The sequence below is a fragment of the Myxine glutinosa genome, chromosome 6, assembly GCF_964187855.1.
Source record: "Myxine glutinosa chromosome 6, kmMyxGlut1.1, whole genome shotgun sequence".
Lineage (NCBI taxonomy): Eukaryota > Metazoa > Chordata > Myxini > Myxiniformes > Myxinidae > Myxine > Myxine glutinosa.
The window spans coordinates 16557043-16582706 of record NC_136266.1 but is presented as its reverse complement, the minus strand read 5'-3'; the positions used below and the strand labels follow the sequence as shown (position 1 = coordinate 16582706).

At 44.7% G+C, this 25664-nt stretch overlaps 1 protein-coding gene across 2 annotated transcripts in view; it reads left to right on the top strand.

The window, feature by feature from the left end:
• The window catches only part of LOC137429609 (voltage-dependent L-type calcium channel subunit beta-3), a 324798-nt gene that overhangs the window by 211396 nt on the left and 87738 nt on the right, over positions 1-25664 (top strand). For both annotated transcript variants that reach the window (XM_068119656.2, XM_078779633.1), the window contains exons 4-9: positions 1531-1667; positions 11191-11261; positions 16971-16990; positions 21194-21274; positions 22033-22091; positions 22290-22399. In XM_068119656.2, coding sequence (XP_067975757.2) covers positions 1531-1667; positions 11191-11261; positions 16971-16990; positions 21194-21274; positions 22033-22091; positions 22290-22399 — 478 coding nt within the window. The remainder of the gene's footprint in view (positions 1-1530; positions 1668-11190; positions 11262-16970; positions 16991-21193; positions 21275-22032; positions 22092-22289; positions 22400-25664) is intronic.

Below are 25664 nucleotides of genomic sequence, written 5' to 3'. Positions count from 1 at the left end.
GGCGTAGGTACTTAGGTACATGCGAGAATTGTCCCAAAACCCTGTCCTGCGTCTGCCCGGGAGTGGCGATTCAAATCTCGCGGTTACGACGACCCAAAAAGAACAAGGGGCTTAATCTCCCCTTGGTAAGGGAAGGAGGGTCGCGCGGAAACCATAACAATACTTTCTTTTTTTACTCCCCGAAGCCATAATGTCAAATCTGCAATAGGAAAAAAACAAAACAATATCAAAGTCAAAACAGAATTATTTTTTTCTTAAGTTTTAGTCTGGTTCAAATTACCCAATGGCCCCTCGAGAAATACACCATGGCCCCCCAGGGGGCCATTTCCCCCAGGTTGGGAACCACGGAGTTATAATAAAGACAAATTGTGTAATCAGGTGTCATATTCAACATGTCCTCATATTCCATTCAGCATAATTAGTTTGGTCATCAGTCATTCAACATAAAGCCCACCGAGGGATGTTGAGCCCACCGAGGGATGTGGAGCCCACCAAGGGATGTGGAGCCCACCGAGGGATGTGGAGCCCACCGAGGGATGTGGAGCCCACCGAGGGATGTGGAGCCCCCGAGGGACGTGGAGCCCATCGTAGGGATGTGGAGCCCATCGTAGGGATGTGGAGCCCATCGTAGGGATGTGGAGCCCACCGAGGGATGTGGAGCCCATTGAGGGATGTGGAGCCCATTGAGGGATGTCGTTGCGCTTGGCATTCTTAGAGGATGTGGAACCCACTGAGGGATGTAGAGCCCATCGTAGGGATGTGGAGCCCACCGAGGGATGTGGAGCCCACCGAGGGATGTGGAGCCCATTGTAGGGATGTGGAGCCCATTGAAGGATGTGGAGCCCATTGAGGGATGTAGTTGCGCTTGGCATCCTTAGAGGATGTGGAACCCACCGAGGGATGTGGAGCCCATCGTAGGGATGTGGAGCCCACCGAGGGATGTGGAGCCCATCGTAGGGATGTGGAGCCCACCGAGGGATGTGGAGCCCATTGAAGGATGTGGAGCCCATCGTAGGGATGTGGAGCCCATCATAGGGATGTGGAGCCCATCGTAGGGATGTGGAGCCCATCGTATGGATGTGGAGCCCATCGTAGGGATGTGGAGCCCACTGAGGGATGTGGAGCCCATTGAGGGATGTCGTTGCGCTTGGCATCCGTAAAGGATGTGAAACCCACCGAGGAATGTGGAGCCCACCAAATGATGTGGAGCCCACCGAGGGATGTGGTTTCGCTTGGCCTTCGTACAAGATGTGGAGCGCACCGAGGCATGTTGAACCCACCAAGGGATATTGAGCCCACCAAGTGATGTGGGGCCCACCGAGGGATGTGGTTTCACTTAGCCTCCATACATGTGGCAAGGCATTCCAAATAATGTTCTATTCCAAACCCTGAAGGCTCAGATGGTTATTTAACTTTTCTCAGCCTTTTCATTTTTTTATCTGCACTGGCATGTCAGAAGAATAAAACATTCATTATGAAACTTACATTTTTCTCTAAATATGTGTAGTTATTGAGGACCAATGATTGCAGAAGTACAACAATGAGTGGTGGATTGGCCGGCTGGTGAGAGAGGGCACTGATGTTGGATTTATTCCCAGTCCTGGGAAGGTGGAAACCATTCGGCTGGAACAGGAGCATTCTTCCAGGCAGGCTCGCCTCTACCCAGGGTACGGCAACCACACTTCACTCTGTAACATGTGGGTGTATCTCAATAGTTCAGAGTTTGGTGCTTACTAATTTGCCATGCTTACAGATTTGTTTCGGGTTTTCTTTACCAAGATCATAAGTTTGATGGTAAGCTGTGAGGTTTGCAGTACAAGTTTGGCATGTGCACGACATACAGTCACGTGAAAAAGTAAGTACACCCCATGTAAAGTTTTGACTTCAACATATTTCAACATACAGCTATTTGATCTTCATTTCAACAATATTGACAGATAAAGGTGATATAATATAACAAATATCATGAAACATTTACATTTTGTAGTCCATTGTATAATTTAAATAAACATAAATGCAAATTTTGCATGTGGAAAAAGTAAGTACACCCTTGGCTCTAATAGGTGGTATTGCTCCCTTTGGCAGAAACAACCTCAAGTAGGCGTTTCTTATAACTGTCTACCGGTCTCTGACATCGACAGGGAGAAATTTTTGCCCACTCCTCCATGCAGAATTCTTTCAGCTGTGCGATGTTTAAGGGGTTTCTTGCATGCACAGCTCGTTTCAAATCCCCCCACAACATCTCGATGGGATTTAGATCCGGGCTTTGACTTGGCCATTCCAGAACCCTCCATTTCTTTATTTTCAGCCATTCCTTGGTGGATTTACTGGTATGTTGAGGGTCATTGTCATGTTGCAAGGTCCACCTTCGGTTGAGCTTCAACTTTCCGACAGATGGCCTCACATTATCCTCAAGCACCCTCTGGTACAATGAAGAATTCATAGTGGATTCTATGATGGTGAGCTGCCCAGGCCCTGATGCAGCAAAGCTGCCCCAAACCATAATATTTCCACCACCATGCTTTACAGTTGGTATCAGGTTCTTGTGGTCAAATGCTGTCTTTGGTTTTCGCCAAACATGTCTTCTGGTACTGTGGCCTTCTGGTACTGTGGCAAGAGCTACCTGTAGGTCCCATGATGACATTCTGGGGTTCTTAGAGACTTCTTTCAGCATATTGCGGTCTGCTCTCGGGCTGGACTTGCTGGGGTGGGCGAGCCTGAACAAGTTGGCAGTTGTTTGGAATCTTCTTCACTTGTAGATAATCTTCTGGACAGTCGAATGATTGATTTCAAATTGTTTGGAGATCTTTTCAAATCCCTTCCCAGACTCGTAGGCATCTATAGCCTTCTTTCTGAAGGCCTCAGAGAGCTCTTTTGATCTCGGCATGGTGACGCCGCACACTTCAACAACAAAGAGCAAACCAAACTAAATCTCTGAGGTTTAAATAAGACAGGTTCCTCCAAGATCCTCTCTAACGATGTTCTAATCATTTGCACCTGAGCTGGTGCACCTGATTCTAATTTTAGGTATTTGAAGTAGTGATAAATGTAGGGGTGTACTTACTTTTTCCACATGTGAAATTTGCATTTATGTTTATTTAAATTATACAATGGACTACAAAATGTAAATGTTCCATGATATTTGTTATATTATATCACCTTTATCTATCAATATTGTTGAAATGAAGATCAAATAGCTGTATGTTGAAATATGTTGAAAAAGTCAAAACTTTACATGGGGTGTACTTACTTTTTCACGTGACTGTAATTGGTCTGTTGGCCATGTGTGTTAGCAAGCAATTGCGAACATGGATTAAAGGATTCACGAACTTTTAAAATACTTGTACAGCTATAAATAATAAAGCCATTGGATCTCGTAATTTGGTAGTAAGTTTTAACTTGTTGGAATACATGGGCTTCTTGTCTCAACTGTGTGCTTAAGCCATTACTACTACTACTACCACTACTACTAGTACTAGTACTACTACTACTACTACTACTGCTATAATGGCCCCCGACTGCAGGATGGATGTTTATATCTGGCCCGAGATTGGAACCCAGGATAGACATCCCAGAGGCCATTGCTCTAAGCTCTCCTGCTAGCCCATCTGCTTGAACTATAAACTGTTTGTGGTTGCTTCTTTGTGAGCATTGTTGTGCACAATTGTTATATAAAGTGGATACTTTTTAAAGAACACAGTAGCACAATGCTTGAGGATATTTCATTTACCAGACTCAGTGACATAATGGTTTGACTCTACTGTGAGTCTGGTACAGGTGAGCAGTATGAATCCCATCTGAGTCATACCAAAGACAGGCTTTGATGGGCCTGATTGCTTCTCCCTGCATTGAAAATTCCTTACAAGGGAACATGCATTATATCGCATCCAGATATGGGAATTTTTTCATTTCTTGAAGGGGTTCTCCACCATTGCGAGATTGGGCCAAAAATGAAATATAACCTGGTGTCTCAAAAAGTTATGGACGGATTCGGATGAAACTTGGTGGATTAGTTGGATGTGTGCTAAGGATGAACTGATTCGATTTTGGTGAGGATCCGAATGCTGATCCGATAAAAATCTTTTTCGTGATTCTTCACCATTGCGAGATAGGGCCAAAACGATATTGCATGATATCTCAAAAAGTTATGGACGGATTCGGATGAAACTTGGTGGATGAGTTGGTTACATGTCAATAACAATTTGATTAGATTTTAGTTCAGGTCCTGATGCAAATTCGACCTATCAGCGGGACACAAAACGTACGGAGGTATGCTCTCTCGCCGGCATTCGATCTGCTCATCATCATCACCATCAACATCAACATGACCATCAAACATCATCCACATCAGCTTCATCATCCTCATCAACATTATCATCAACATCATCAACATCGTCATCATCACCTTCATCATCATCTTCATCATCACCTTCATCATCATCTTCATTATCACCATCATAATCACCATCTTCATCACCACCATCATCACCATCAAGATAATCACCATCATCATCACCACCATCATCACCATCAAGATAATCACCATCATAACCATCATTATCATCACCATCATCACCATCAACATCATCACCATCCTCATCACCATCTTCATCACCACCACCATCATTATCATCACCATCATCACCACCATCAAGAAAATCACCATCAACATGACCATCAAACATCATCCACATCAGCTTCATCATCCTCATCAACATTAGCATCAACATCATCGACATCATCATCATCACCTTCATCATCATCTTCATCATCACCTTCATCATCATCTTCATTATCACCATCATAATCACCATCTTCATCACCACCATCATCACCATCAAGATAATCATCATCATCACCACCATCATCACCATCAAGATAATCACCATCATCACCATCATTATCATCACCATCACCATCAACATCATCACCATCATCATCACCATCCTCATCACCATCTTCATCACCACCACCCTCATCACCACCATCATTATCAGCACCATCATCACCGCCACCAAGAAAATCACCATCATCATCATCACAATCGTCATCACCACCATCACCATCATCACAATCATTATCATCACCATCATCACCATCACCATCAACATCATCACCATCATCATCACCATCATCATCACCATCCTCATCACAATCTTCATCACCACCATCATTATCATCACCACCATCACCACCATCAAGATAATCAGCACAATCACCATCATCATCATAACCATCAAGATAATCACAATCATCATCATCACCTTCATCATCATCTTCATCATCACCTTCATCATCATCTTCATCATCACCTTCGTCATCATCTTCATTATCACCATCATAATCACCATCTTCATCACCACCATCATCACCATCAAGATAATCACCATCATCATCACCACCATCATCACCATCAAGATAATCACCATCATCACCATCATTATCATCACCATCCTCATCACCATCTTCATCACCACCATCCTCATCACCACCATCATTATCATCACCATCATCACCATCATTATCATCACCATCATCACCATCCTCATCACCATCTTCATCACCACCATCCTCATCACCATCTTCATCACCACCATCCTCATCACCACCATCATTATCATCACCATCATCACCACCATCAAGAAAATCACCATCATCACCATCATCACCATCAAGATAATCACAATCATCATCACCATCAAGATAATCACCATCATCATCATCACAATCGTCATCATCACCATCATCACCATCATTATTATCACCATCATCACCATCAACATCATCACCATCCTCATCACCATCCTCATCACCATCCTCATCACAATCTTCATCACCACCATCATCACCACCATCAAGATAATCACCATCATCATCATCATCACCATCAAGATAATCACAATCATCATCATCACCATGAAAATAATCACTATCACCATCAAACAACAACAACAACAACAGGCATTTTAAGGCCATTTTCCCGGCAAGAGCGGGGGTCAGCCTTGCGGTCCCCATGACAATGTTCTCCATTTTGCCCTATTTTCTGCATCTCTCCTTGTTAACCCCCTTGCCCGCATTTCGTCTTCCACCATCTTTAGCCAAGTCTTTCTCAGTCTTCCCTGTCCTCTACTTCCTTCTACATTCATTTCCATCACTTTTCAACCAGTCACTTTCATCCTTCCTCAACACATGACCAAACCATCTCAACCTGTTCCTCTTCACAGCATCAATCACAGGCTCTATTCCCATCATCTTTCGCAATTCATCATTTGTCTTCCTCTCTCTCAACGATACTCCGCACATCCACCAAACCATTCGCATTTCCACCCTTTCCAGCCTTCATTGCTGCTCTGCGTTCATTACCCATGTCTCGCTCCCATAAATCATAACACTTCTCACACATGCAGCATACACCTTTACCTTCAGCTTCAATGATACTGCTCTCCTCGTCAGCACACCACTCAGTTCCCGAAACTTCTTCCATGTACATCTCACTCGAGCAACCGTTGCCGAGTCTGATCCACCTTCTCCATTCAGCATGTCTCCAAGATAACAAAATGTTTTCACACCTTCCAGCTTCACGCCATCTCCAAGATCCAACGCAACATTTCCTCCATCTGCAGCTCCCTCTGTGCACACCTTACACTTGAATGTAGCTGCCACACTGGTTAATGACCCTCTCAGACCACTACATTTTTGATGAACCCACTCAGCGCACATTGTACATTGAATGGAATTCACTCCGACACCCTTCCTGCACATAGCACACGGCCACTTCCCAGTTCTTTCCACCTCACCACATGCTTTACCACTTGCCATCACCTTCGTTTTTCCGATATTCACCTTCAGACCTTTTGTCTCCATACATTCCTTCCACTTGTTCATCTTCTCCTTCAGTCCATCCATACTTTCTGCAATCAACACCAGATCATCTGCATACAACAACTCCCACGGTAAACCCTCCTTTACATTCTGAGCCAGCACCTCCATCACAGCTACAAATAGTAGTGGACTTAGTACCGACCCCTGATGCACTCCCACCTTCACCTCAAACTCACCACTGTTCCCGTCCTTCGTCCTAACCGCTGTGCGCGCTCTTTTGTACATTGCCATCACTACTCTGATCAACCATTCCTCCACTCCTAACCTCCTCAATGCCCATGTCACTACTTCACATGGAACCCTATCGAATGCTTTCTCCAGATCAACAAAGCCAAGAAACAACTTCTTCCTCTTCTCCATATACTTCTCCTGCAACTGCCCAACAATAAAAAGCATGTCTGTCGTTCCTCTTCCTGGCATAAATCCAAACTGCATTTCGTCAATCTTCACTTTCTTCCTTATCCTCCTCTCCAACACCCTTTCCAATACCTTCATTCCGTGCTCCAATAACTTTATCGCTCGATACGAGCCACAGTCCAGAGGGTCACCTTTCCCCTTGTATAGAGGGACGAGGGTACTCAGTTCCCAATCCACTGGAATGCGGCCTTCTTTCACCACAAGATTGCAGATCTCTGTCATTCTCTTCACACCCCAACTTCCTGCTGCCTTCAACATATCTCCCACAACTCCCGTCGGCCCTCCCGCTTTTCTACTCTTCATTGCTTTTATCGCTTCCTCAACTTCCTTCTCGGTTATCTTCTCTGCCGGTCCTAAAACTGGGTTACTCTCTTTGTTGCCATCCCATTCATTCTCTGCATTCAACAGTATTTCCATATATCTCTTCCATCTTCCTTTAATTCCATCTGGGTCCACAACGATTTGTCCCACTTCATCCTTCAAGCAACTCACCCCCATCACATCACACCTCTCTTTCGCTATCTGCTTTGCAATCCCGAATACCGCTCTCTGACCCTCTTCCGAATCCAAGCGTTCTCCGAACATTTTCCTACATGCCTCCTGCGCCTTTGCTACCTTTTTCTTTGCAGCCTTCCTGGCTGCCTTATAACTTTCATGGTCTGCCTTTTCTGCCCCCATACCCTTCGCCTTCTGCCACTCCTTGAACTTCTTCCTCTTCTCGTCAATCCTCTTTCCAACGTCATCATCCCACCACCATGTTTCCGAGTGCCTCGGTGGTCCTTTTGTCCATCCACATACGTCACCAACGGCTCCCAACAGACTATCTTTGATTGACATCCAACCACCTTCAAGCTCAACCACATCATCCTCCACCATACTCAGCCTCTCTTTTAATGCCTCCCTCACTGTCACCTCTTTCAACCTCCACACCTTTATTCTCGGTTGGTACTTCACCCACCGAGCTCTCCTCGCACCTTTCACCCTTATGTCGCAGACAACCAAGTGGTGCTGTGAAACAGCCTCCTCCCCCGGGATCACCTTTGTGTCCCGGAGGTGCCCCCTATCTCGCCTACGCACCAGCAGGTAGTAAACGGTTGTCGTCGAACCACCTGACGTGTATGTAACAAGCTTATTATCCTCTTTCTGGAACTGAGTATTACAAATCAACAAATCAGCTCCATCAACAAACTCCAAAATCCTTTCACCATCTCCATTCCTCACACCATATCCGTAACCCCCATGAACTCCCTCAAAACCATCCATACTCCTTCCCACATGTCCATTTACGTCTCCTCCTACCACAACAACTTCCTCATCTTTCACGTTTTCCATCAACTTCTCTATCGCACACCAGAACTTGTCCTTCTCTTCATCGCTCCGACCAACCTGCGGAGCATATCCCGAGATGATGTTCACCAAGAGCTTTCCAATCATCATTTTCACCATCATCAACCTTTCACTCACTCTAGTCACACTCACCACACTGTCTACAAACTCCTCAGAAAACAGAACACCAACACCATTCACGCCCTCCGGGCACCCTTGCCACACAAACCTGTATTTCTGTCCCTGCCTACCCTTCACCATTCTCACACCACTTCCCTTCCATCTCGTCTCCTGCACACAACATATGTCCACTCTTCTTCTGACCAATACTTCCACCACTTCTCCTGATCTTCCTGTCATTGTCCCTACATTCCATGTCCCAAATCTCAGAAACCGATCTCCACGTCGGGCATCAGACGTTTCGTCGTCATAAATGGAGTGATTTCCACCCTTGCTTCGATCGGGTTCCCCACCTTGAGTTTTGACGAGAGGGAGTGGGGTCGCCTACGGGGTACTTCGGGCTGGACCCTGCCCATATGTAGTCGTAATTGTCATGGTTCTCTTTTTGAGGCAATGTTTTTTTATGGCCGGATGCCCTTCGTGACGCCAACCCTTTTCGTCACCTCTTACGACACGCAGGGATACGGTGTACCTATTCTAAACTGGGGTACACACCGGGTATCATCACCATCAAGATAATCACAATCATCACCATCATCACCATCTTCTTCACTCTTTACGAAGGACACCATGGGATCTTTAACATGCACTAACTAATGCAGACGGCACTCCCAGATTAACGTCTCTCTTTGGGATGGCACACGTTAATGAAACCACCTGCCTGTGAAACTCCGGGATGATCGTTTATAGCTGCGTCTGGATTTGAACCGAGGCTAGAGGTGAGTGTGCGCACCACCTCCAGGCCATCCTGCCAGCCCTATCCGAGGTTTTAAGGGATTCAAATAGATCACTTTTGAAATCGACCTGGATTTATTTTTGATACAAACATCACTTGTTGACGATCAAGATTTGTTTTTACACAAACACAGGAATTCGGTGTCTGCTGAAAAAAATCAAAGGCCAGAGAATTTGTTCACTAATTCAACTTGGGTTGACCTCTTTGTTGTTACCATTTGAACACTTACATCATTATATTTGGGCCATACCATACCATGTTGGGCCATACCATGTTGGGCCATAACCATGTTTGGCCATACCATACCATGTTGGGCCATGCCATACCATGTTGGGCCATACCATGTTTGGCCATACCATGTTTGGCAATACCATACCATGTTGGGCCATGCCATACCATGTTGGGCCATGCCGTACCATGTTGGGCCATACCGTACCATGTTGGGCCATACCATACCATGTTTGGCCATGCCATACCATGTTTGGCCATGCCATACCATGTTTGGCCATGCCATACCATGTTGGGCCATACCATACCATGTTGGGCCATACCATACCATGTTTGGCCATGCCATACCATTTTGGGCCATACCATACCATGTTTGGCCATACCATACCATGTTGGGCCATACCATACCATGTTGGGCCATACCACACCATGTTGGGCCATACCATACCATGTTGGGCCATACCATACCATGTTTGGCCATGCCATACCATTTTGGGCCATACCATACCATGTTTGGCCATACCATACCATGTTGGGCCATACCACACCATGTTGGGCCATACCATACCATGTTTGGCCATACCATACCATGTTGGGCCATGCCATACCATGTTGGGCCATACCATACCATACCATGTTGGGCCATACCATACCATGTTTGGCCATACCATACCATGTTGGGCCATACCATACCATGTTGGGCCATACCATACCATGTTGGGCCATACCATACCATGTTTGGCCATACCATACCATGTTGGGCCATACCATACCATGTTGGGCCATACCATACCATGTTGGGCCATACCATACCATGTTGGGCCATACCATACCATGTTGGGCCATACCATACCATGTTGGGCCATGCCATACCATACCAATCATACCATGTTTGGCCATGCCATACCATGTTGGGCCATACCATACCATGTTTGGCCATACCATACCATGTTGGGCCACACCATACCATGTTGAGCCATACCATACCATGTTGGGCCACACCATACCATGTTGAGCCATACCATACCATACCATGTTGGGCCACACCATACCATGTTGAGCCATACCATACCATGTTGGGCCATACCATACCATGTTGGGCCACACCATACCATGTTGAGCCATACCATACCATGTTGGGCCACACCATACCATGTTGAGCCATACCATACCATACCATGTTGGGCCAGGCTATACCATGTTGGGCCAGGCCATATCAAGTCGTCTGCTGTCACCACATGGCCTTGTCCTGCAGGCAGTCTAGATGTGTAAGCTCCTCCATGAGCCTGTGATAATTATTTAACAGGTAATACAGTACAGACTATGCAAATGTTGGGGAATTATAAAACATGTCCTGGTCGATTAAAGATTTCCAGACAATAATATAAATTATCTCAAATTCTGAATTTTCCTGCTTGCAGAAAATCGGGACTATCTAGCATGGGACTTGGAGATGGGGCAACACGAAGATCAACTCCGACACCAACATATGGTAATTACTACCTGTAGGGTTGGGGGGCTTGGGGGGGCAGGATGCTGCTTTCAACACGCTTGGATCAACAGTCGATATTGATATTGCTCATATATGAGAGCAAAGGTCATTGAATACATTCGATGCTGATCATGTCTGTCATCCATGATGGCAGCCATGGTCAATATCTTACCTACTGGCCACAGGTGTTTGCAATGGGAAATATACACGAAGATGCAAACTTCCTCAACAGTTTTAAGAAAATGGAGCCAGACCAATGAAGGCCTCTTAGCTCCCCTGCCCTCCCCACCTCCCCGCCCCCCCACCTCCGCGCCCCCCACCTCCGCGCCCCCCCCCCACATGGACCCCATCCCTCCCAGATTAATGAAGGCCTCTTATCTCCCCTGCCCTCCCCCCGCCCCCCCCCCACATGGACCCCATCCCTCCAAAATTAATGAAGGCCTCTTATCTCCCCTGCCCCCACCCCCCGCCATGAACCCCATCCCTCCCAGATTAATGAAGGCCTCTTATCTCCCCTGCCCCCCCCCCCGCCATGAACCCCATCCCTCCCAGATTAATGAAGGCCTCTTATCTCCCCTGCCCCCCCCCCCACCATGGACCCCATCCCTCCCAGATTAATGAAGGCCTCTTATCTCCCCTGCCCCCCCCCCCACCATGGACCCCATCCCTCCCAGACCAATGAAGGCCCCTCAGGTCCCCTGCCCTCCCCACCCTCCCCCATGGACCCCATTTGTCCCAGACCATAAGAATACTGGTCGGTTTACGAAGTACATGCTGGTACAGACTTGTGTTTATCATAATCATGTTATGAATTGATGTGGGATGAGGAAACACCTTGAGAGATTAATTTATTACCAATAATGTACTTTTATTTAGCCTAATGGGTCGAAAAAGAAATACTTTAATACTTTTTCTTCTCAATTTAAACTATAACATTCTTTCACATGTGCAATCTTTTTATAGCTCACCATGTGTCCTCTGTGTTCCTTACGTTATGTCCTCTGTGTCCCTCACCATGTCTCATCTGTGTCCCTCACCTTGTCCTCTCATTTGTGTCATCTGTGTCCCTCACCCTGTCCTCTTACTTGTGTCATCTGTGTTCCTCACCCTGTCCTCTTACTTGTGCCCTCTGTTTCCCTCACCCTGTCCTCTTACTTGTGCCCTCTGTTTCCCTCACCCTGTCCTCTTACTTGTGCCCTCTGTTTCCCTCACCCTGTCCTCTTACTTGTGCCCTCTGTTTCCCTCACCCTGTCCTCTTACTTGTGTCATCTGTGTTCCTCACCCTGTCCTCTTACTTGTGCCCTCTGTTTCCCTCACCCTGTCCTCTTACTTGTGCGCTCTGTTTCCCTCACCCTGTCCTCTTACTTGTGCCCTTTGTTTCCCTCACCCTGTCCTCTTACTTGTGCCCTCTGTTTCCCTCACCCTGTCCTCTTACTTGTGTCATCTGTGTTCCTCACCCTGTCCTCTTACTTGTGCCCTCTGTTTCCCTCACCCTGTCCTCTTACTTGTGCCCTCTGTTTCCCTCACCCTGTCCTCTTACTTGTGTCATCTGTGTTCCTCACCCTGTCCTCTTACTTGTGCCCTCTGTTTCCCTCACCCTGTCCTCTTACTTGTGCCCTCTGTTTCCCTCACCCTGTCCTCTTACTTGTGCCCTCTGTTTCCCTCACCCTGTCCTCTCACTTGTGCCCTCTGTTTCCCTCACCCTGTCCTCTTACTTGTGCCCTCTGTTTCCCTCACCCTGTCCTCTCACTTGTGTCCTCTGTTTCCCTCACCCTGTCCTCTCACTTGTGGCCTCTGTTTCCCTCACCCTGTCCTCTTACTTGTGCCCTCTGTTTCCGTCACCCTGTCCTCTTACTTGTGCCCTCTGTTTCCCTCACCCTGTCCTCTCACTTGTGCCCTCTGTTTCCCTCACCCTGTCCTCTTACTTGTGCCCTCTGTTTCCCTCACCCTGTCCTCTCACTTGTGTCCTCTGTTTCCCTCACCCTGTCCTCTCACTTATGTCCTCTGTTTCCCTCACCCTGTCCTCTTACTTGTGCCCTCTGTTTCCCTCACCCTGTCCTCTCACTTGTGCCCTCTGTTTCCCTCACCCTGTCCTCTTACTTGTGCCCTCTGTTTCCCTCACCCTGTCCTCTTACTTGTGCCCTCTGTTTCCCTCACCCTGTCCTCTCGCTTGTGTCCTCTGTTTCCCTCACCCTGTCCTCTTACTTGTGCCCTCTGTTTCCCTCACCCTGTCCTCTTACTTGTGCCCTCTGTTTCCCTCACCCTGTCCTCTCGCTTGTGTCCTCTGTTTCCCTCACCCTGTCCTCTCACTTGTGTCCTCTGTTTCCCTCACCCTGTCCTCTTACTTGTGCCCTCTGTTTCCCTCACCCTGTCCTCTTACTTGTGCCCTCTGTTTCCCTCACCCTGTCCTCTTACTTGTGTCCTCTGTTTCCCTCACCCTGTCCTCTTACTTGTGCCCTCTGTTTCCCTCACCCTGTCCTCTTACTTGTGCCCTCTGTTTCCCTCACCCTGTCCTCTCGCTTGTGTCCTCTGTTTCCCTCACCCTGTCCTCTCACTTGTGCCCTCTGTTTCCCTCACCCTGTCCTCTCGCTTGTGTCCTCTGTTTCCCTCACCCTGTCCTCTTACTTGTGCCCTCTGTTTCCCTCACCCTGTCCTCTTACTTGTGCCCTCTGTTTCCCTCACCCTGTCCTCTCGCTTGTGTCCTCTGTTTCCCTCACCCTGTCCTCTCACTTGTGCCCTCTGTTTCCCTCACCCTGTCCTCTTACTTGTGCCCTCTGTTTCCCTCACCCTGTCCTCTTACTTGTGCCCTCTGTTTCCCTCACCCTGTCCTCTTACTTGTGCCCTCTGTTTCCCTCACCCTGTCCTCTTACTTGTGCCCTCTGTTTCCCTCACCCTGTCCTCTCGCTTGTGTCCTCTGTTTCCCTCACCCTGTCCTCTCACTTGTGTCCTCTGTTTCCGTCACCCTGTCCTCTCACTTGTGCCCTCTGTTTCCCTCACCCTGTCCTCTTACTTGTGCCCTCTGCTTCCCTCACCCTGTCCTCTCACTTGTGTCCTCTGTTTCCCTCACCCTGTCCTCTTACTTGTGCCCTCTGTTTCCATCACCCTGTCCTCTTACTTGTGCTCACTGTTTCCGTCACCCTGTCCTCTCACTTGTGCCCTCTGTTTCCCTCACCCTGTCCTCTTACTTGTGCCCTCTGTTTCCCTCACCCTGTCCTCTTACTTGTGCCCTCTGTTTCCCTCACCCTGTCCTCTTACTTGTGCCCTCTGTTTCCCTCACCCTGTCCTCTTACTTGTGCCCTCTGTTTCCCTCACCCTGTCCTCTTACTTGTGCCCTCTGTTTCCCTCACCCTGTCCTCTTACTTGTGCCCTCTGTTTCCCTCACCCTGTCTCTCTCTTCCACATCTTTCTCTCCCACATCTCTCTCTCTCTTCCACATCTCTCTCTCCCACATCTCTCTCTCTCTTCCACATCTCTCTCTCCCACATCTCTCTCTCTCTTCCTATCTCCACCCTAACTCTCTCCCACATCTCTCTCTCCCACATCTCTCTCTCTCTCTTCCACATCTCTCTCTCTCCCACATCTCTCTTTCTCTCCCACATCTCTCTTTCCCTCCCGCATCTCTCTCTCCCACATCTCTCTCTCCCACATCTCTCTCTCTCTCTCCCACATCTCTCTCTCTCTCTCTTCCACATCTCTCTCTCTCCCACATCTCTCTCTCTCTCCCACATCTCTCTCTCTCTTCCACATCTCTCTTTCTCTCCCGCATCTCTCTCTCCCACATCTCTCTCTCCCACATCTCTCTCTCTCTCTCTCCCACATCTCTCTCTCTCTCTTCCACATCTCTCTCTCTCCCACATCTCTCTTTCTCTCCCGCATCTCTCTCTCTTCCACATCTCTCTCTCTCTCCCACATCTCTCTTTCCCTCCCGCATCTCTCTTTCTCTCCCACATCTCTCTTTCCCTCCCGCATCTCTCTCTCTCCCACATCTCTCTCTCTCTCTTCCACATCTCTCTCTCTCCCACATCTCTCTTTCTCTCCCACATCTCTCTTTCCCTCCCGCATCTCTCTCTCTCTCCCACATCTCTATTTCTCTCCCACATCTCTCTTTCCCTCCCGCATCTCTCTCTCTCCCACATCTCTCTCTCCCACATCTCTCTCTCTCTCCCACATCTCTCTTTCCCTCCCGCATCTCTCTCTCTCCCACATCTCTCTCTCCCACATCTCTCTTTCCCTCCCACATCTCTCTCTCTCCCACATCTCTCTTTCTCTCCCACATCTCTCTTTCCCTCCCGCATCTCTCTCTCTCCCACATCTCTCTCTCTCCCACATCTCTCTCTCCCACATCTCTCTCTCTCTCTTCCACATCTCTCTCTCTCTCCCACATCTCTCTTTCTCTCCCGCATCTCTCTCTCTTCCACATCTCTCTCTCTCTCCCACATCTCTCTCTCTCTTCCACATCTCTCTCTCTCTCCCACATCTCTCTTTCTCTCCCGCATCTCTCTCTCTCTTCCACATCTCTCTCTCCCACATCTCTCTCTCTCTTTCACATCTCTCTCTCCCACATCTCTCTCTCTCTCTCTTCCACATCTCTCTCTCTCTCTCTTCCACATCTCTCTCTCTTCCACATCTCACTCTCTCTTCCACATCTCACTCTCTCTCCCACATCTCTCTCTCTCTCCCACATCTCTCTCTCTCTCTTCCACATCTCTCTCTCTCTCCCACATCTCTCTTTCTCTCCCGCATCTCTCTCTCTTCCACATCTCTCTCTCCCACATCTCTCTCTTCCACATCTCTCTCTCCCACATCTCTCTCTCTCTCTCTCTTCCACATCTCTCTCTCTCTCTTCCACATCTCTCTCTCTTCCACATCTCACTCTCTCTTCCACATCTCACTCTCTCTCCCACATCTCTCTCTCTCTCCCACATCTCTCTCTCTCTCTCTCTCTCCCACATCTCTCTCTCTCCCACATCTCTCTATCTCTCTATCTCTATCTCTCTATCTCTATCTCTCTCTCTCTCTCTCTCTCTCTCTCTCTCTCTCTCTCTCTCTCTCCCACATCTCTCTCTCTCACATCTCTCTCTCTCCCACATCTCTCTCTCACATCTCTCTCTCACATCTCTCTCTCACTTCCACATCTCTCTCTCTCTTCCACATCTCTCTCTCCCACATCTCTCTCTCTCTCTTCCTATCTCCACCCTAACTCTGTCCCACATCTCTCTCTCTCTTCCACATCTCTCTCTCCCACATCTCGCTCTCTCTCTCTTCCACATCTCTCTCTCCCACATCTCTCTCTCTCTTCCACATCTCTCTCTCCCACATCTCTCTCTCTCTCCCACATCTCTCTCTCCCACATCTCTCTCTCTCTCCCACATCTTTCTCTCTCTCCCACATCTCTCTCTCTCCCACATCTCTCTCTCTCCCACATCTCTCTTTCTCTCCCACATCTCTCTTTCTCTCCCACATCTCTCTTTCTCTCCCACATCTCTCTTTCTCTCCCGCATCTCTCTCTCTCCCACATCTCTCTCTCTCCCACATCTCTCTCTCTCCCACATCTCTCTCTCTCCCACATCTTTCTCTCTCCCACATCTCTCTCTCTCTCCCCATCTCTCTATCTCCCCCCATGCTATTTACCTGTGTACTAAATGCAGGTGTTTATTCTAGAAGAGTCACTTTTGTGTTTAATGTCCATTTCCTTTTGTTTTCTTCCAGGAAAGCAGAAACAGAGATCGGTGAGTATGAGCATTTGTTATTAATTATATAACACACGACTATCAGCCATAATTATTGATGAGTTCATGAGATGTGTTCTTCTTTCTGCTACTATTATTATTATTATTATTATTATTATTATTATAGATGTACCTATTATAACCACCATTTTGTGCATGTAATACTGTACATTATATCTTTATCTTATAAATATTCGCTTCACTTGTATTAGTTGATGATCCAGCAATGTGCTGGTTGTGCACTGGGTATATTCATTCAATGACGAGCAATATCTTTTTTTCCTGGAACATTTGGACAGATTTAAAGGAATATTTAACTCTCCCGCATCTCTCCCACATCTCTCTCTCTCCCACATCTCTCTATCTCTCTTTCTCTATCTCTCTCTCTATCTCTCTCTCTCTCTCTCTCTCTCTCTCTCTCTCTCTCTATCTCTATCTCTCTACCTTGGACAACTCGACCCCATTTTAGAAGGACACCGTGATCCAAATGATTAATTCAGCCATAATTCATTCAATTCTTTGCAACTAAATTTATTACTGAAAATTGTCACTCGAAACATTGTTCCTTGATGCTGATGTCTTTCCTGTCCAATCCCAAAAAAATATTTTAACAATAATCTTGGACCACCGTGAAGTTTTACATGTTGGATTACCGTAATCGGCATACAGCGAGCGTATGAGAATGTGTCGCTTTCATAACTGAGCTGTTGCACCTGGAGGCACCTGGTGGCCCTTGTGGCACCTAGTCTAGTCTGTCTCTGGTGTAGGCTCCCCTCCATCCCTTCCCTCACTTCAAATGGCACCACAGCAGACACCACTCAGGAGAAGGTCGAATGCCTCAATTCAGTGTTTGCTCAGAAATCTTGTGTTCCCGACCACTCACTCTCGGTACTCATCCTTCCCTGTCATACCCAACTGCTTCCGGACTCTGTGTCTTTTGCACCTGACAAAGTGGAGAAGGTTCTTTCAACCCTCGACTCTGACTCTGCAACTGGACCGGATGGCATCAGCTTACATGTCCTAAAATCCTGCTCTGCTGGTCTTTCACATCCTCTCTCTGCCCTTTACACCCTATCATTTCTATGAGGTCATCCTCCATCTGCTTGGAAACCCACCACCATCACTGCATTACATAAAAGGTGCAAAAACGGATCCCCTTAACTACAGACCTATCAGCTTACTTCCAATCATCAGGAAGGTCATGGAATCCAACATCACAGTTAGTATGAAATCCTTCCCTTTCTCTTACGGATGGATCTCAGATCATCAATTCGGATTCACACCAAGTAACTCTACCTTGGACATGCTGCTTCTGGTATCCTAATAATGGATGGAGGCCCTCAATGTCAGACATGATATCAGGGCCGTCTCTCTGCACATATCTCGTCCTTTTGATACATCCTGCCTTACTATCCAAACCCTCTGCCTATGGCATCCACAGTCAACTCCACACATGTCTTGCTGACTTCCTCTACACTCGTAGACAATGTGTGGCTCTCAGCAGAATCCTTTCATCTCCTCTCCCTGTCAAGGCTGGAGTGTCCCAAGGCAGTGGTCTGGGTACAATACTCAGCCTAATCTTCATCCAATGATCCCTCTGACTGTCTGGGAAATCCAATAATCAGAAAAGTCATGGAATCCAACATCGCAGTTGACATCAAATCCTGCATTTTCTGTAACAGCCAGTGACCTGACACTGGGAATCCCCAGTACCTTTATCTATTTGCTGGTGACTCCACCATCTGCCATGACATCCTCCTCCTTCAGGATAGGTAGGTAGCAGCCTCTTCCCTCTCTTCGGACTTTGAAAAAAATCACAAGCTGGTCAAGCAGTTGGAACATGCCCTTCAATCCTGACAAATCTTACACTCTCACTATGTCTATCAAAAAGGTCCATCTGGAACCCCCCCCCCCCCAACCCCTCTGCCTGCCACCCCATATACTTTCTTAACAATCCTCATGAAAAGTCCAGTCACTCAAACTTTTGGGCCTCAATATTAGCCATGATCTTTCTTGGGCAAACCACATTTCTTAGTTCACCTCCAAAGCCAACCTCCGACTTGGCGTTCTCCATCGTGCAAAGTCCTTCCTTGACACACCTGAACTTCTATCCACCTACATGGCTTTTATCCACACCTTGATGGAGTACTGCTCTCCCCTCTGGGCTGGCGCTCCTACTTATTAACACACACATACAGAGATTGCTTTGCGGGGGAGGTGGGGAAGAGGGGTTTTGCACATGAACTGACCCTGGGTACCCCCAGCATGCATGCAAAATTGGTGGACCAGCGGGACTAGTGTGTTTCTTTAAATGATTTTGGGATGTGCACACACATACAGACAGCAAATGATCTTGTGAGGGAGATTTGTGGGTGCTAGCTTGAAACCTTTCCCATATTCTGAAGTACGTACACTCAGATTGTGTGGCCTCTAGGTGCTACGGTTCCGTCCTGAAAGAATGACGCGCAAACAAACACACACACACACTTGAAAACATTTACGAGAATTACATCAATGATGTGGATAGTGGGTTGAAGAGGAGGCTTCAGATAACAGAGAGGGTGGTGATCAGATTCAGGAAAGTATTGATACTTGCATGGGTTGGGTAAAATATTGGCAAATTAAATTTACCCTGAACAAATGTAAGGTGCTGGGGGTTGGTAAGAATAATGAATGCGCTTTATAAGTCTTGGAGCATGTCGCACAGGAGAAGGATCTGGGGTGGTAATAGTAGATATTGGGGGTAATGGGGGCTGTCGAGCTATTACATTGATTCTGGGGCTAGCAGGACTAAACTATGAGGAGCAGCTGAAGGAGACAAGACTTTACACATGTGAAACGAGGTGATTATGAGGGGATTTGATTGAAGTGTTTAAGATAATGAAAGGTTTACACAAAATAAATGGAGAAGAGTTTTTAAGCTGAATATACGGGGAGTGATATGACCAGGGGCCGGAGCCTGAGAGTAAAGAAGAGGAGAACAAGTGGAGATACATTCAAAGTACACCAACCCCATGTCAAATAAATAAATAACATCCTCCAGTGCGACATGCGCCGATGCCGCTGTGGAACACATGGGTATGGAATTGGGAGGGTTAGATATAAAATAATTGATTGATTAATTGATTACTTGTGTAATGAAAATAAATAAATAAGATTCGTAAAATAATGAATAATAAATCGTAAAATAACGTTAAAAAAAAATTAATTGATTACTTTTCTAATTAAAACAAATAAATAATATTCGTAAAATAATGAATAATGAATCATAAAATAACGCAAAAAAAATTAATTGATTACTTTTCTAATTAAAATAAATAAATGATATTCGTAAAATAATGAATAATAAATTGTAAAATAACGTAAAATTTTTTCAAATTGATTACTTGTGTAATTAAAATAAATAAATAATATTCGTAAAATAATGAATAATGAAGCATAAAATAACGTAAAAAAAAATTAATTGATTACTTTTCTAATTAAAACAAATAAATAATATTCGTAAAATAATGAATAATGAATCGTAAAATAAAGTAAAAAAAAAAATTAATTGATTACTTGTCATTAAAATAAATAAATAATTTTCGTAAAATGAATAATTAATCGTAAAATAACGTAAAAAAAATTAATTGATTACTTTTCTAATTAAAAGAAATAAATAATATTAGTAAAATCATGAATAATAAATCGTAAAATAACGTTAAAAAAAAATTAATTGATTACTTGTGTCATTAAAAAAAAAAAAAAAAATTCGTAAATTAAAATAATCAATTGGCTAATTGCATGCCAAAACCACCACTGTTTCCTCCGAATATGTACCTTTTTTAAAATTAAGTAATTAATTGAAAAAATAAATAATTGATTAATTGATGAATTAATAAATCAAAAATATCCTTTATAGCCAAATCACTTTGTCACTGAAGTGTCCAAATAGCCTGGAGATGGAATAGGAAAGGAGCAGTGTATAATACAGGTGGTAGTAAGTCAGGCCTCTTTCAGTCAGAGTTGTTAATGCATGGAATGGTCCCTCAGGTAGGGTAGTAACATTAGAAACAGTAACAGAAAAGTTTTATATTTGAATCTTTAGATTGGAAACTTAAGTTAACAAAGTAAATATATCATTTGGTTTCTTTGTGGTTTACATTGAATGTAGTGATGCCATATGACAAGCTTCCATATTTTTTTCTTTCTTTCTTTCTTTAGACAGATGGTACTCCACCTTACGACGTGGTGCCCTCCATGAGGCCTGTGGTGTTTGTTGGACCTTCGTTGAAGGGTTACGAGGTAATAAAATATTAAAACCAAAGCCAACAAATGCTGATGGGACTGATATCATGTTTGCCATCAATATGACGACATAAACCAGCAAACTGTTTACGCACTCTGACTGTAAAAAGGTTGAAAAGCATTGCTCAGCGTTACATCATCAACCACAGAAAAGCAAGCACAACTGATTAGGGCAGAACGAGATCACTTGGATCCCAAAAAGACTTTCCTAATTCAGATGTTTGTCTTTGCTCAATGGGCAATGTACATGATAATTCCCTTTAATCATTGATACCAGACCTTAGGGGTTAGGGTGCTGGCTTGGGATACCTAGGATCCTGGGTTCGAATCCCGGTCGATCGCTGAATTAACGCCAGGGTGGTTGACTCAGCCTGTCATCTTTCCGAGGTCGGCAAATTGTTCCGAGGTCGGCAAATTGAGTACCAGTTCACTGGTAATTCCCTGTGTGATGCAAGAGGCGACTAACAGGGTTGGTGGCAGGAAGGGCATCCGGCTATAAAACATTGCTTCAAAAAAGGGGACCACGGTGCCCAAAAAAGGCCAACGCCTGCTCTGCGGGGAAAATGGCCTCTAAAGGTGGTTCATTGATACTACAATTAAATATCATGAAAACACAAATATACGTACTCCTAAAGTATTATTAATATCCAGGTATTTTTTGTAGTCCACATTCCCCAAGGGCCTTTATTACCAAAATACCCCCGTTTTCTGTTTTCAACAATATTTCCAACTTTGTGTTCCAAACCTGTCGACAGGTGACTGATATGATGCAGAAAGCACTGTTTGATTTCCTGAAACACCGGTTTGAAGGCAGGTGAGTACCATATATATTACTGGTGATAATAATGACATGTAAACTATGAATATTTCACTGTTACTACCATTTTGAGAGTCATATTTTATTCGATTTACCTTCCAAGTTTATCATGAGAATTTGGCGAAGAAAGATGGATGCAGTGGGCCTGTGGTGCGGGGTCATGGTGTGGATGTATGACGTATGTGTGTTCTTCAGGGTCGCCATCACGCGTGTCACTGCCGATATCTCCCTTGCCAAGAGATCAATGCTCAACAACCCCAACAAGCACTCCATCTTGGAACGCACCACCACGCGCTCTTGCATGGGTATGGCGCCACTCATGTGCACTTTCGCATAGCAAATGTAACCATACCTTGCAGTCTAAGTCTCACTGCATGTGGTAGGAGATTGTTTCTGTCATTTTATTCTGCATTTGACATTGCACTATAAACAAAGTTAAAATTTCCCTTCACCACTGTAAATGATGTGCGCGCGCAGCTGAGTTTTCTACCTAAAAATGGAACCAAAACAGGACAAAACAAGTACAGATACTCTAGTGGTCAGAAGTTTTAGAACACCTAAATTTTTCCAGTTTTTATTGAAATTTATGGTTTAATGTCCAGTGAATAACCTGAAATGGTACAAAGGTAAGCAGTAAACTGCTCGAGGTTAAAAAAAAAGTTTAGGTTAGCAAAAACGGGAAAATGATGTAAATTGCACAGTTATATTGTAAAAAAAGGCCTTCTTCAGGGAACAAGTAATGGGTTAACAACTTACAGCTGTTCTGCAGCAATGTAAGTAAATTAAGCCTTAAAAGTTGATGCAAACAATTCCGACAGGTGTTCCAACCTCTGCTGATTACTTGATTACAAACCCCCTGTCTGTATAAAAGCAGTATTGTAACAGACTGTTATTACACCCTCTGAAGCATTATTTGGACAATATTGCACTGCAGGAAGTAGTATATTGGAAACTGGAGGAAACTCTGACAGGAAGAGGTCTGGCAGACCCAAAGCCACAACAGAATCAGAAGACAAGTTTCTGAGATTCAACAGCTTGCGTAATAGGCGGCTCACAGGACAACAGCTTCAAGCACAGCTTAACACTGGTCAATGTAAGCAAGTCTCAGTTTCAACTGTGAAGAGAAGACTTCGAGCTGCAGGTTTGACAGGTCGAGTGGCAGTAAGAAAGCCATTGCTGAGATGGCAAAATAAGAAAAAGAGGCTTGCCTGGGCCATGAAGCACCGACAGTGGACTACTGAAGACTGGAAGAAGGTCTTATGGACCGATGAATCAAAATTTGAAATCTTTGGTTCATCACGCAGGGTTTTTGTACGAGGTCGAGTAGGCGAAAGGATGGTTCCTCAGTGTGTGACACCAACTGTCAAACATGGAGGAGGAAGCGTGATGGTTTGGGGCGCCTTTTCTGGATCCAGAGTCGGCGACTTGCACATAGTGACTGGCACCCTGAACCAAAAGGGCTACCACAGCATTTTGCAGCGCCATGCAATACCCTCTGGTATACGCCTAGTTGGTCAGAGGTTCATCCTACAGCAATATAATGACCCGAAACACACCTCCAGGCTATGTCAAAACTACCTTCAAGGAAAAGAACAAGGCGGTAGGTTTCAAATCATGGAATGGCCAGCACAGTCTCCAGACATAAACCCCATTGAGGTGGTTTGGGATGAACTGGACAGAAGGGTGAAAGCAAAGCAACCTATAAGTGCAACACATTTGTGGGAACTTCTGCAACAGTGTTGAGAAAAACTTCCCGAACAATATTTGATTTCCATTGTAGAAAGAATGCCACGAGTGTGTTTGGCAGTTATATCTGCAAAAGATGGCTACTTTGCTGAGTCAAAATTTTAAATTAAATTTTGTTAAACAAAATGATTCTATGATTTCTTTTTTATCTCCAATTGTTTATTTGTTCTATGCTTAAATTCAGAGTACATTGAGACATTAAACTGCATAAATTTCAATAAAAACTGGAAAAATTGAGGTGTTCTAAAACTTTTGACCGGTAGTGTACATTCAAAGTACACCGCCCCCATGCCAAATCATTAAATGTCCTTCAGCGCAGCATTGCCGGGACGCCTCCGGCGCCCGGCAATACGGCAGTTCAGCTCATAGAGACTGTATTGGGAGGGAGAGGTGTACAATAATTGATTGATTAATTGCATAATTAAAATCAATAAAAGATTATCATAAAATATTTTCTCAATCAATTGGCTAATAGCATAACTAAACCACTCGTGCTTCATCCGAAGATGTATCTTTTAGAAATTGAATTAAATAAGTCATTAATAAAATAATTAATTGATTAATCAATAAATAATTAATCGATTAAATGATTAATTAATAAATCAAAAATATCCTTTATAGCCACATCAATTGTCCACTGTCATGTCCAAATATTAGCTTCCTAGCTCAAAAGGTGCCTGAGATATTGCCCAGATGAGAAAGAAAATATATAAGTGATTAATAATGAAAATAAATAAATAATAATCATAAAAAATTAAATAATTAATCAATTGGCTCATAGAACACATAAACCACCACCATTTCATCCGAATCTGTAACTTAAATTTTTAAAAATTAATTAAGTCATTAATCGACTAATTAAATAATTAATTAATTAATGAATTAATCAATAAATCAAAAATACCCTTTACAGACAAATCACTTGGTCATTGTCATGTCCAAATATTAGCTCCCTAGCTCAAAAGGTGCCTGAGATATTGCCCAGATGAGAAAGAAAAGAAATAAATTAATAATAATGAAAATAAATAAATAATAATCATAAAAAAATTAAATAATTAATCAATTCGCTCATAGAACACATAAACCACCACCATTTCATCCGAATCTGTAATTGAAAAAAAAAGAAAAAGTCATTCATCAAATAATTAAATAATTAATCGATTAAATGATTAATTGATCAATCAATAAATCAAAAATAGCGTTTGCAGCCAAATCACTTGGTCATTGGCATGTCCAAATATCAGCTTCGTAACTCAAAAGGTGCCTGAGATATTGCCTAGAAGAGAAAGGAAATATATAAGTACTTAATTAATCGCCAATAATGAAATAACTCATCAATTAATTAATTAATGAAAAAAACAAAAACTACCGTTTTTGACAAAGGACTTGCTCACTATTGTGCCGAAATTTCAGCTTCCTAGCTCAAAGGATGGCTGAGATATATCGCCCGGACAACCAAACAAGAAAAAACAAACAAACAACCAGAGTGAAAACTGATTACTCCCTTTCAGCGTGCGTCATTGCCGAGCCCCCTTCGGTGCCCGTCAATGACGTTATGCAGCACCTGGGGATGGCATAGGAAAGGTGCGGTGTACAATATGAGCCCCAGGTGGGCTGACGCCTCATATGGGGCTAGAAATATCCAGGGAAGAAGTTTAGTGAGTCTTGAAAATCTTGTTAAAGCAAAGTTTCTGTTAGACAGATAACATCTGAAGATAAGGCCGCAGCCTGAAGAAAGAGATCCACAAGGTTAAATCATAAACCTCTGATGCCCGTAGACCAGATGGAAAGGGTAGGATGATGTGTGGCTCTGTACGTGGTTGA